At 48.0% G+C, this 13,997-nt stretch overlaps 1 protein-coding gene across 1 annotated transcript; it reads left to right on the top strand.

Annotated features, from left to right (window-relative positions):
* The first annotated feature begins 7,296 nt into the window (after positions 1–7,296).
* On the top strand, positions 7,297–11,310 carry LOC109749028 (trihelix transcription factor GTL1). Its single transcript, XM_020308022.4, has 3 exons — positions 7,297–8,052; positions 8,658–10,293; positions 10,397–11,310. Exons 1-3 carry the CDS (start codon positions 7,703–7,705, stop codon positions 10,790–10,792), a joined length of 2,382 nt encoding a protein of 793 aa, XP_020163611.1. The 5' UTR covers positions 7,297–7,702; the 3' UTR covers positions 10,793–11,310.
* Positions 11,311–13,997: the final 2,687 nt, after the last annotated feature.

Genomic DNA, 13,997 nt, shown 5'->3' with positions numbered 1-13,997 from the left:
TATATAAAACTTTTTCTTCTTCTTCCTTCTTCCTTCTCTTCCTTCTTCCTAAATATATAAAACTTTTCTAAAAATGAAACTAACCTAAAATGTACTAAATCAGAGAACATATATAAATAAAACTTCTCTAAAAATCTAACTTTTGCATATATGTATTTTTAAAACATCATGCATATTACAATTGAAAAAATACATACATACAAAAAACATGTAAAAAAATACATACATACATATATGAACATACATAAAAAATACATATATCTAAAAAATACATACATACATATATGAAAATCTAAAAACATGTAAAAAATAGCATGTATAACTAAAAAGTTACATTTAGCGCCGACGGCGGGGCAGGGGCGGCGCGCGGCGAGGGCGTCGGGCGAGGGCGCGGGCGACGGCGTCGGGGCAGGGGCGGCGCCCGTCGGGGCAGGAGCGGGGCGCGGCGACGGCTTCGGGCGAGGGCGCTGGCGACGGCGAGGGCGCGGGCGACGGCAACGACGGGCGCGGGCGATGGCGACGGCGACGGCGGGGGCGGCGGGCGGCCTCGGGGCAGCCTGGCGATGTCGATGTCCTCTAGGGGTCGTCGGGGGCAACTGCGAGATGAAGATGAAAATTTTCACAAGTGTTGGTTATACACCCAGAGCTTTGGTTCCGGTTCGTGGCACCAACCGGGAACAATGCCCCCCTTTAGTCCCGGTTGGCGCCACCAACCGGGACCAAAGGTCTCTGCTTTGGGCTACTGAAAAGAGACCTTTGGTCCCGGTTGGTGACACCAACCGGGACTAAAGGGGGGGCATTGGTTCCGGTTGATGCCACGAACCGGTACTAGTGCATCCCTTTAGTCCCGGTTGGTAGCACCAACCGGGACCAAAGGCCTCTTGCTGCCCGCGTCGCAACCAAAAGTTTAGTCCCACCTCGCCAGTTGAGAGGGCTCGAGAGTGGTTTATAAGCGCTGCTGCGCCCACTCTGTCGAGCTCCTCTCAACTGCAGGCTTTTAGGCCTAATCTGTCACTATGTGCCTATGGGCCTACTGGGCCTCCTGCGGGCCTGAATCCTGGCCCATGGATGGGTTTCTAGTCGTATTCAGGCCGTGGTGGCCTAGTAGGTGGCACTTTTTTTTTATTTTTTTTGTTTTCTTTGTTGCTTTATTTATTTTATTTTGTTTCTACATATTTATTTTATTAAAGTTTATTTTATTTTATTTTATTTTATTTTCTTTCTACTTATTTATTTTATTAAATTTTAATTTATTTTATTTTGTTTCTACTTATTTATTAAAGTTTATTTTGTTTCTTTCTCCTTTTCATGTTTTGAACAGAAAATACTTATAATACTAGAGGTTTATAAAAGCTTTTTAGTTGATTCCTTTTGCTATTAGAGTTTTATAAAAGTTTTTAGTTCATTTTCTTTTTCTATTAAAGAATATTATAGTTTTGTTTTAGTTGATCATAACAGAATATTTTAATTGATTATTTTTTAGCTAAATGATGTGGCTTTTTAGTTGATCAGGGTTTCATACGGGAACTCATCTGTTACAAAGGGATTTCATTTTTCTGAACTTATTTGAACTCTAGACTTTTTGTGTTTTCAAAATGCACCATTGAAAGCCACATCATCAATTTTCAACCCTTTCTGACTTCATTTGTTATTTTTCATGCATTTACTGTTTTTTAGCTATAAGACCCTAAAATTCAAAAGCATTTCAAATGAACTCTGAAAAGGTTGAAATTTGGCATGGTATCATCATTTCACCCACATAACATGTGCTAAAAAGTTGAGAGGGTTACGGCAAAAACTAGATGCACTTCGTGTACAAAATGGACAATCTCTTCCGAAGTACCAGGGTTTCAGACGAAACCTCATCTGTTACAAATGGATTTCATTTTTTTGAACTTATTTGAACTCCAGACTTTTTGTGTGTTCAAAATGCACCATTCAAGGCCACATCATCAATTTTCAACCCTTTCTGAGTTCATTTGTTATTTTTCATGCATTTACTGATTTTTTAGCTATAAAACCCGGAAATTCAAAAGCATTTCAAATGAACTCTGAAAAAGGTTGAAATTTGGCATGGTATCATCATTTCACCCACATAGCATGTGCTAAAAAGTTGAGAGGGTTACGGCAAAAACTAGATGCACTTCGTGTACAAAATGGACAATCTCTTTCGAAGTATCAGGGTTTCAGACGAAAACTCATCTGTTACAAATGGATTTCATTTTTTTGAACTTATTTGAACTCCAGACTTTTTGTGTGTTCAAAATGCACCATTCAAGGCCACATCATCAATTTTCAACCCTTTCTGAGTTCATTTGTTATTTTTCATGCATTTACTGATTTTTTTAGCTATAATACCCGGAAATTCAAAAGCATTTCAAATGAACTCTGAAAAAGGTTGAAATTTGGCATGGTATCATCATTTCACCCACATAGCATGTGCTAAAAAGTTGAGAGGGTTACGGCAAAAACTAGATGCACGTCGTGTACAAAATGGACAATCTCTTTCGAAGTATCAGGGTTTCAGACGAAAACTCATCTGTTACAAATGGATTTCATTTTTTTGAACTTATTTGAACTCCAGACTTTTTGTGTGTTCAAAATGCACCATTCAAAGCCACATCATCAATTTTCAACCCTTACATCCATTGTCGGTTCTGCGTGCATTATATATAATTATGTGTGTCAAAAACCATTATAGGTTCACATGGATAGATAAGTGACCAAATTAATAATAGTTCATCATCACATTAAAACCAAAGTACGTACATAGTTCAAATTGAACAACATATATCTCTCCAGAGCATCTAGTTAAACCATATATTGAAACTATGTAAAACCTTTCAATGCAACAACAAATGCGATAATAATCACAACCAAGGTAACAATTGATCCAACGGCATAATGATACCAAGCCTCGGTATGAATGGCATATTTTCTAATCTTTCTAATCTTCAACCGCATTGCATCCATCTTGATCTTGTGATCATCGACAACATCCGCAACATGCAACTCCAATATCATCTTCTCCTCCTCAATTTTTTTATTTTTTCCTTCAAGTAATTGTTTTCTTCTTCAACTAAATTTAACCTCTCGACAATAGGTCGGTTGGAATTTCCGATTCAACTACCTCCTACATAAATAAAATCTATGTCACATTGGTCGGCATAATTGTCATAAACAATAAATGAACCAAATAGTTATAAAAAGATAATATATACCACATCCGAATCATAGACAGGACGAGGGCCGACGGGGGCGGATACCAAAACCATCGCACTATATAATAACAAGCAATAATAAAAGTAAGAAAATTAGACAAGTATTTATGTAAAGTAAGAATATTTTTTCTTTCAGAAAGAAGATAAGAACAAGAGGCTCACCACGGTGGTGCCGGCAACGAGATCGGCGCAGGCGATCGACGGAAATGAAGACGGGGACGGGACGTGACGGACCGCTAAACCTATGCAAATCTCGGGGAAAATGGAGCTTGGAGGTCGAGCTTCGAGAGGAGAAAGCTTAACTAGTGTGGCTCGGGCATTTCATCGAACACCTCATGTGCATAGGAGGTGAGCTAGAGCACCCAAATGCCCTCCCCTCGCCGGCCAGAAAAAACAGAGCACTGTGGAGTGCTCTGTTGCGGCGATGGGGTATATATAGGCAGCTCATTTGTCCTGGTTCGTGGCTGGAACCGGGACTAAAGCTCCACCTTCTATCCCGGTTCTATCCATGAACCGGGACCAATGTATGTGGGCCAGGAGCGAGGCCCATTGGTCCCGGTTCGTGCCAGGAACCGAGACAAATGGGTCCATACGAACCGGGACCAATGCCCACGAGGCCCCGGCCGGCCCCCCGGGCTCACGAACCGAGACGTATGCCCCCATGGGTCCCGGTTCGTGACTGAACCGGGACTAATGGGCTGGCCAGGCCCGAACCAAAGCCCTGTTTTCTACTAGTGAGGGGGTATATATAGGCCTCTCTTTAGTCCCGGTTTTTGGCTAAAACCGGGACTAAAGGACAACCTTTGGTCCCGGTTCCAGCCACCAACCGGGACTAAAGGTGGTGGGCCAGGACTGAGGCCCATTGGTCCCGGTTCGTGTCTAGAACCGGGACCAAAGGGGTCAGACAAACCGGGACCAATGGCCCCCGATGCCCGGCCGGCCCCCTGGCCTCACGAACCGGGACTGATGCCCCCATTGGTCCCGATTCGTGAGTGAACCGGGTTTAATGCCCTTACCCGGCTTGGACCAAAGCCCTGTTTTCTACTAGTGTCATATAAAAACCTCGCTACGTTTTGCCCTGTTTTTTCAAATACAAATAATCGAATTCACTTGCTACTTTTTGTTGCAAAATGGGTGTCCTACTTGGTAGACCGGTACATTAATTCTTCAACAAAAAGATGATGTTTAATAAGTTATGTTCAGTTTTGAATAAATAAAAATGAAATCGACGCATCTACTTTCTAATTCTTTAACATTATGTTTGTAAAAGCATCTTGGGTGCCAGCGAAGAGACCCCCTCACGAAAGTGCATTATTCCCTAGTAATGCGTGATGTGGAAAGCGCCTCGGAATGCATCTATCCAATATATGTTTGCTACAGAGTCCCACCACGTATTGGCACCTATGATCTGAGATGTATCATGTCGCTTTAACATTATGTTTGTAAGAACATCTTGGAAGCCGGCGAAGAGACCTGGTCGCGAAAGTGCATTATTCCATAAGTCATGCGTAATGCAGAATGTGCCTCAGAATGCATCTATCCAAGATATGTTTCTAGAGAGTCCCACTACCTATTGGCACCTATTATCTGAGATGTATCATGTCGCTTTAACATTTTGTTTGTAAGAACATCTTGGGTGCCCGCGAAGAGACCCCCTCACGAAAGTGCATTATTCCTGAGTCATGCGTGATGCGGAAAGAGCCTCGGAATGCATCTATCCAAGATATGTTTGCTACAGAGTCTCACCATGTATTAGCACCTATAATCCGAGGCAAGTCTCTAGCACACGGGCAATAACATTTAAGCACTAGAGATAGCCTCTTGTGTCAGTGTGCGGGCCACGTCCTTGGGTCGTCTGGATTGGCCATACCACAACTCTGATACAAGCGTTTAATATGGAAGTGGCTATAGGCCATGATACATGCTTAAAGATCCAGAAGGAAAAAAAATGCTCGCTCAAGCAATTTCAGCCAAAAAAAAACAATGCACATGCCATAGCCTCACTTACTTTTCAAAGTCTCCGTAGTTATGCCATCAACCGATCATCGACATGAATTCACCTCACTCCACAAGTCCACATACAACCCTATATGTAAACTTAAAATAGAGCACTGTTGCTTTTTTACTATATTGTGCATATGGCAGTTCTAGTTAGTGTCGGTGATGTAGAATTTTTTTTTGGGGGTGACTGAAACCCTTGGAAACGTTATGTCTATATCCATATCCAAATTGTGAATTAAATGTGCATACATGCTCTCTACATACAATGGTACCATTTGGTAGTTTCAGGATGCGTGCAGGTGTACAATGACTGGCTCTCCTACTAGCTAGCTGTCCAACACTCGCTTGTGTATGGAGATGATGAAAACGGCGTTGTCCGTGCCATGCTACGGTGGGCATGTGGCTGTGATGGTGGGAAGGAGGACCAGGGCGAGGCGATTCGTTGCATCTTACCCCAAACTCCAAAGAAGGATTGTGTGACCTGTGATATTGGGAGGTTGGGTTGGGACCGCTACCTCGTCAAATAAATTTGCTAATTATAAACTTACTAAGTAAACTTGTTATGGATAATAAACTTGCTAATGTTTTTGTTGCTCTTTGGTCTGATTAATCTTGCCCAATAAATTTAATGATTAAACTTAGTAAATAAGCATTTTATTTTGACTCGATAATTTAACTTGTTGTGTTGCTATTTTCTAGAGCTATGTCGTTTCAGTTGTTATTTGCTTATCTTTAATAAATAGAGTCAATATTATTTTAGTTGCTACTTCTATGTTTGATGAGTTATGTCCAGTGTTGAATAAATAAAATCTAAATTGACATGTTTACCTACTAACTTTTAAGACATACATATCATGTTGTTTACCATTATTATGTGTTGTAAAACATGTTGGGTGCCGGCGACGAGACCCCATCGTGGAAGTTCACAACTTCGAGCCAGGCGTGACGCGGAAAGTGCCTCGAAAGGCATCTATCCAAGACATGTTTGCTACACTAGCCCGCTACGAATAGACACTCGATCCGAAGCAAGCCTTTGGCCCGCGGGTAGTAATTTTTAAGCGCGACAGATAGACACTAGAGTAATTGCGTGGGGCATGACCGTAGGTGCTTCGGCTCACTATACCTCGGACCCGATACAAACGTATAATCAAAGGAGCTATAGTCCACAAGACATGCTTATAGATGCTGAGGTAATTAAGCACATGTAAAAGTTTTTTCCTTGCTCTAGAAATTGCAGCAGAAAACAATGTACATGCTACATCTAGATGCGATTGTCAAATTTCTAAATAATTTTAGCCTCGCTTACATTTTCAAAGTCTTCCTTGCGGCTAGTTATGTCAGCAACCAATCATCGACATCAATTCACCTCACCCCACAGGTCCACATAGAAACCCTATATATGTACGTATGGAGAAGAGATGAAAACGTGCCACGGTGGGGCTGGATGTAGTGGGTGTGATGGAAGGAAGGACCATGCATGCGAGCAAGATGCGATGCGTTGCGTTGCGTTGCATGTTACCCCAACCCCAAAGAGAGCTCCAAAGAGAAAGAGGGAGGGGTTGTGTGACCTGTGATAATATTGGGGGGTTGGGGTTGGAGGAGGGACCGGCGGCAATGCAATTGGCAAGCGAGCGAGCTGCACGTTCTCTCTACCTCGCCGTGAGCGGGAGGACCCACCCTGCAGCTGTTCTAGTGTGGCCTTGTCCCTCCCATCTCCCCACGATCCTATCCAATCCGATCCAGCAAAAAAAGCTCTTTTCCCAGCCTCCACTCTTTTTTTATAGCCCGTCGGATCCCAGCAACGGACGGCGTAGATCGCTCCTACGTCTCGTAGATCGTCGTCTCCCTCCCCTCCCGGCGTCAAAGCCAATCGAGTAGAAGACGAGGATGGGTGAAAGGAAGAAGGCGGCAAGGTAGGGTAGGGTAGGGTAACCTTCCCTTGCTGACAGCGCGGCGCCCATCTCGTCCCATCTGTCCCTCTCCCCACATCATCTTCTCCGGACGGACGCCATTTCTACCTCCCCAACCTCCCATCCATACATGTACATCCTCCTCCCCACCGCCATTTTTATACTATTTAGTGCGGACCACGGAGAGACCTCTCCTCCCTCCCAGCTGCTACAGTCCTGCTACTATTCATCCATCTCATCTCACTAGCAGCTTCTTCTCTCTCTCTCTCTCCATGCCAGCCTAGCTATAGCCAGTACTTATCTCACTCCCACTCCTCGCAATATCTTCTTCTTCTTCCTCCTCAATTTCCCCTTCTCTCCCCCCTTTTCCTCGCCGCTCCCGCTCCCACCCTTTCCAGGTGCGCAAGCGTTTCCACTAGCAGCAGCTGCTGCTGCGCTTCTTCATGCATGCACTGCTCATGGCTCCGCACTCCCACAGTAGCTGCCGCCTAACATCAACCCAGCAGTGAGTGAGGAGCTACCGCAGGATTCCTGCTCAATTCCCATCTGCGGCGAGCGAGGGCCGGAGCCATGCAGCAACCGGCCGACATGCCGCCCTTCTCCCCGGCCGGCTGGCGTGGGCCCGCCGGGGCGCCCTCGCCCATCAGCAGCCGCCCGCCCGCGCCGGCTCCGGCGCCAGCACAGCAACACCAGCACCAGCAGCAGATGGACGAGCAGCACGGGGGGGCCGCGGTGAGCGGGTCTGGCTCGGGGAGCGTGGACGGCGGCGAGGAAGGCGAGCGCGGCGGGTCGTCGTCGGCGGCGGGCGGCAACCGGTGGCCGCGGCAGGAGACGCTGGCGCTGCTCAAGATCCGGTCCGAGATGGACGCCGCCTTCCGGGAGGCCGCCCTCAAAGGCCCGCTATGGGAACAAGTCTCCAGGTAACTCACTGAATTCAACCTCCAATTTTTAGCAATCCCAGTTCCTCGCGCGCTTCGTCTCCAACCAAAGCTAGGTAGATCGATCGACGTCCCGATCCATCATAGATGTCTCAATTGTTGCATGAGAAAAATTTCACTGTCGATCCAATTGGGACGGATGTGATGTGTGATGTGATCGAGATGCGCTTCATGTGGCTCACATGCTCCACCCAAGAACTGTCCGCTGCCCACGAGCACGAGCACACATGATGGATGGATGGATGGATCGGTTTTTCCCAATTTAAAACCATACGCACATCGCTCTCCTCCTCCACTTTTTCCGTTTCTTTTTCCTCGGATTTGCGCCCGTCAGATCCAGTTCAGTTGGCAGAGGAGGAGGCATCAATCCCAATCCCAATTCCCCAATTGTTAATCCCTCCATCTGCATCCTGAATTTGGGGCTTTTCCTCACACCTAATCGGGCTAAAAAACCGCGCCTTTTCCGTGAGAGCAACATGCGGCGCGCACGTATGCAATTGAGATCGATCATGCAAAAGTGAAGTGAGCTTGTGCGAGTGTTAATGGAGGTTAATTGTTGTGGTGTTCATCAATGGTGTGGTGTGCAGGCGGCTGGCGGAGATGGGGCACACGAGGAGCGCCAAGAAGTGCCGCGAGAAATTCGAGAACGTCGACAAGTACTACCGCCGCACCAAGGACGGCCGCACCGGCCGTGGCGACGGCAAGACCTACCGCTTCTTCACCGAGCTCGAGGCGCTCCACGGCGCCTCCGCAGCGCACCACCCGCAGCCTGCTCACGTGGCCGTGGCGCCACCGGCCGCCCCAGCCGCGAGCACAATTGGCGCGTACTCCGGCGTGCCCTCGGCGCCGCGTGTCCTCGCTCCAGAGCTGTCTCCGCCGCCTCTTCTCCTAACGCAACAGCCGGTGCCTACCGAGGCGGCTGCATGCCTGACGACAACGACGGCGGCGGTGGGCGACGCGAGCTTCTCTGATGACTCGGACGGGGAGGACACGGACGAGACGGCCGACGGCGGCAAGCGCAAGCGGCGGGGCGGGAGCTGGGGCCATGGCGGCAAGGCCATGAGGTTCTTCGAGGGGCTGATGCGGCAGGTCATGGAGCGGCAGGAGGCCATGCAGAGCCGCCTCCTGGAGGCCATCGAGCGGCGCGACCAGGACCGCATGATCCGCGAGGAGGCCTGGCGCCGGCAGGAGGTGGCGCGCCTCGCACGCGAGCAGGACGCGCTCGCGCAGGAGCGCGCCGTGGCCGCCTCCCGCGACGCCGCCGTCGTGTCCTTCATCCAGAGGATCACCGGGCAGATCGTCCCCGTGCACGCGCCGCCATCGTCCTTCCCCGCAAAGCCGGCCGCCACCGTCACCTCGGTCAAACCGCCGCCGTTGCAGCCGACGCCCGTCGCCTCCGTGGCACCTGCACCTCCCACGCCACGGCCGCCGGTTCAGGCGCAGCCGAACGTGACTACGCCAATGAGAACACAACCGCAGACGCCGCCGCCGCAGCCACACGCAACGCCGACGGCGACAGAGCCACAGCCACAGACGCCGCAGACACAGAGCAAGGAGATTGTCGTCCACGCGCCGGAGCAGCTGCCGGTGGACATGGCTGGCGGGTGTACTGGCGGCGCGTCGCCGTCTCGGTGGCCGAAGGCGGAGGTGCACGCGCTGATCCAGCTGCGGACGGAGATGGAGACGCGGTACCAGGACACGGCGCCCAAGGGCCCGCTGTGGGAGGACATCTCGGTGGGGATGCGGCGGCTGGGCTACAACCGGAGCTCCAAGCGGTGCAAGGAGAAGTGGGAGAACATCAACAAGTACTTCAAGAAGGTCAAGGAGAGCAGCCGGAAGCGCCCCGAGGACTCCAAGACCTGCCCCTACTTCCACCAGCTCGACGCGCTCTACCGCACCAAGGCGCTCGCATCCTCCTCCTCCTCCTCCGGCGTCCATGCGCCCGCGCTTGCACCAGCGCCATCCCCGGCTCGCGTGGAGCCCGCCGCGGTCACCGTGCTTTCGCCGGTGCCGCTGTCTTCCCAGACGCCGCCACCTGCGGCGCAGCACGTCGAGCACGGGGCCAAGAACGTGATCACCAACGGCAACGGCCATGGGAACGGGAACGGCGCGGCCATGCAAGTGAAGGCGAGCAACGGCTCCGGTGCTGCGGCGATGTTCCCCTCCCCCGTCCATGCCGCAGGCAACGCCGGCAACAACAACGGCACGGCGACGAACAAACTGGTACGTAATTCTCGGCCCGTGCACGCGCGCATGCAGATACACATTGTCAATACGTTCCATCAATTCTGATCGATGCCATGGACGCCATGTATCTATCTTGAAGGAACTGAAGCAAGAAGGCATCGCGAAGGAGACGGCACCGGTGCAGCCGGCCGTGGCCATGAACCACAGCTACGGGCGCAACGACAGGAGGGACGTCTACGACCTGGACAGCGACAGCATGGACGAGGACGAGGAGGACGACTTCGACGACGACGACGACGATGAGGAAGACGACGACGCCGTCCCCGGCGGCCGCAACATCAACATGCCGCCGGCGCAGTACGACGCCCACTTCCTCCAAAGGCAGCATCAGCAGCAACAACATCAGAACCACAACCACAACGTCGTCCGGCCCAACGCGGCGAACGGCAGCGGCAACCCGCCGGCGGGCAACGCGGCAGCTTCGTCGGCAGCGGCGGCAACAAGTGGGACGCCATTCCTGGCCATGGTCCAGTGACGACGATCGAGCAAGACGACGACGACGACGCTAGCGCTACAAACCAAGAAACGCCAGGTGGTACCGATCTCGATCGACCCCTCTCTCATGGCCCATAATACGGATCTACATCTCCACATGCATGCCCACTTGATGTCTTGATCGATACCCCCTGCCTGCCTGCCTGCCGGTGCTAGCTAGGTAAAAACCCAGACCTGAAAAACCCTACACAGAAATTACTTTTGCTCCTTCCAATCCAATCCAACAACCCTAAATTATTTCCATTATTGTTATTATTATTCCTGGTGCACATATATATATATGGGCGGCGTATACATGATGTACATGTCACATATCTTCACCACACTGTACGTAGAGGCATGGTAAATTAAAAGGCGTGGGAATTTCCGTTCTTTTTTTTATTTTGATGAAGATACTTTTGGAGTTACCATTTTTGTCTAAAAAAAAGTTACTGTCTAGCATGTGTCATGTAAGAATTTTGTGATCTTGTTAAATGTTAATGACTGTCAAGAACTTTACACTTGGTAACTGTGAATCTTTTTCTATATATGCTATTATATATCCCAATTCATGCATTTGTCAGGGCTGCTTCTTCATCTGTGGAATTCACCTGGCACTCGCTTATTAAAAAGCTTGGCACTTGGCACTTGGCTGTCAGCTGCTAGATAGTGCTACCTCTTGTAAACTAATATACATAGGAAGTAATTAAATTGCATGAGATGGTGGATAGTTGCAGTACGTAGAATATGTGCCTTGAACTGTGTTTATTCTCTAGGATCCAAAGTTTACACATTAGTAGTTTATTTGTAACGATGATCCTCTTTTGGTTGAGCAAGTAGGGCCGGCTCATTAGCCATCACTCTTGATAGTACGCGCGTACTATTATAACCTAACAATAGGAATTGGATGGTACATGACCTGGCGGCATGCATGCTTGTTGGACAACCGAACATGCACGGGGTAGTTGCATGAGATGGAGCAAAATTAAGTATTCGTCCCATCATGGTTTTCGGTGCGCCCGAATGGTTAGGTGGCCTGCTTGAATTAATTGGATCTGTTTTATCATGAGCACGTAAATTGCTACCATATGTTTAGAAGATAGAAATATGTTAGTACAAAAATAGCCGAAAACAAGTTAGGCAAAGAGCATCTTCAATAAGTTCCCTAAAATAAGGCAGGACCATTTTTTTACGTTACACACACACACACACACACACACACACAAGAAATATAGGTGCCCTACTGTATGCGAAAAGTTTTACTCCAAATTTACAGCACCAACACAATTTGCAACACGAATTGTTGTTTACATCACTCTATTTCCATTAACAGGTGCCCAAATTGGGCACCCATAAAGATACAACCGTGATAAATTAGGTACTCTTTGCGCACATTTTTGCTTGGAAGTAGTTGCAAGATTTTTGAATTGGTTCAGAAATGCCCCCTCCGTAAACAAATAGTGATAAATGCTCTTATGTTTCTTTACAGAGAGAGTAGATGTTTCCTTCAGTTTTGTTAGAAAATTTTCAGACTGGGTAAATTGAGTTTCAAAGAGGAAAAACATTTATCTTTTTTTACGTGAAAAAAAAACATTGAGGGTAATTCTGGCAGGTGCCCAGTTGGATGGTTAGAAAAGTCAATTCTGGCGGGACGGGTGGCCCCGGATGGAAGGAAGCTAGATGCCTGCCATGCATGCAGATGCTGGATTTCAGTTTAGCTCGCGTCAGTGGCAGATAGATAATACCCTCCGTTCAGAATTACTCGTCTCGTCTCGGAAATGAACGTATCTATAATATGTCCCTTGCCACGTAGGAGTAATAATGTCCCTCCGTCTCATAATATAAGAATGGTTTTCAGGCTATGTTAGCTTGAAAACCGTTATTATATTATGGGCTCACGAGAGCTTAGCTGCACGTCAGGTATATACAAATACACCGACCGACGTATGGACATATATACGTACGTATGTATCCGAATCTGAATCCACTGCCATTTTGTTTTACTGGTACCCTTTTAGTATGTGTCATTTAGAACTAGTTGCTCTTGTAAAACCGTTGTTAAGTGTAAAGTGTTGATGACGGTCCACAAGTGTACACCGTACCCTTGGTAAATTAATTAATGTGAAACCTGTTCTATAGTAATATTATTACAATTGATGCTTCTTCATCTGTTCTGTGGAATGTACCTGGCATGCAGGCACTTATTAAACAGCTTGGTTTACCTGGCACTTGGCTGTCTGCTAGTAGTAGACTAGTTAAAATGTACTGAGATGTTGGGTAGTCGCAGCACGTACGTAGAATATGCATGCGCCTTGAACGACTGTGTTTATTCTCTAGGTTTATACAGTACAAGACTAGGTAGTTTATTGTGACGTTCTTCTTTGGGTTAGAGGACGCAGGTCGTCTCTCATGAGCCATGCATCACTCTTCATACTTTATCCTAGCCTGTTGAGCAGCCGAACATGCATGCACTGCACTGCACGGATCGGAGTAGTAGCATTAAGGAGGGTGCTGTGTGGTGTGGGAAAACCAATTACTCACTCGTCCCATCATGGTTTTCGGTACTTTATTTTTTATACTCCTCCAAATCATATCACTTGTGGCTCCAACGGATCTATATATCTAGATGTAAATGTAAGATACATCCGTTTGAGCGACAAGCCGAACAGTAATTAATATGAGTGGGAGGAAGTAAAACTTTTAAGTAGCTAGGAGTAGAATTTTGGGTGCTGCAATGCAATGGCTAGGTGGGATATGCGGTTTGTGTTGATCAACGTATTCTGGCCGCTCAAACGAATGGATGTATTGGTTACCATGCGTCAGGTTAGACGTGTAGAAAAGTCAATTCTTGCTAGCGTGGGTGGGCCCAGATGAGATGAGATGAGACGGGCAGGAGAAGAGAAGAGAAGAGAAGAGAAGAGCAGAGATTTGGGTTGAGGTGGCTAGCGTCGGTGCCGGATGCGTCAGGGAAGTGTCGCTCGCGCGTTGTTTGTTACCAGACTAGTCAGGCAGGTCAGGTTTTGTCGTCAACAAGCAACGGGCACCTGCCCTGTTCCTGTTTCTGTTTCTGCATTTTTCTTTCATGAGTGAGCAATCCGTACTTTAGATTTATACAAGGCAGAAACTTCATGCGAACCTGCAAATTCTTAAGTCTAGCGCCGACTCCGAGTCCTCAATTCCCTAGTCGGTGCAGGTGCCGAAACTGC

Source organism: Aegilops tauschii, chromosome 4, assembly GCF_002575655.3.
Source record: "Aegilops tauschii subsp. strangulata cultivar AL8/78 chromosome 4, Aet v6.0, whole genome shotgun sequence".
NCBI classification, from domain to species: Eukaryota; Viridiplantae; Streptophyta; class Magnoliopsida; order Poales; family Poaceae; genus Aegilops; species Aegilops tauschii.
The sequence above is the reverse complement of the archived record's forward strand: the minus strand, read 5'-3'. Positions and strand labels throughout refer to the sequence as shown.

Coding starts and splice junctions, on each gene's coding strand:
- LOC109749028 (XM_020308022.4), top strand. CDS start 7,703: ATGCAGCAACCGGCCGACATGCCGCCCTTCTCCCCGGCCGGCTGGCGT. Junction 8,053..8,657: donor CTATGGGAACAAGTCTCCAG/GTAACTCACTGA, acceptor TGTGGTGTGCAG/GCGGCTGGCGGAGATGGGGC. Junction 10,294..10,396: donor GCACGGCGACGAACAAACTG/GTACGTAATTCT, acceptor TCTATCTTGAAG/GAACTGAAGCAAGAAGGCAT.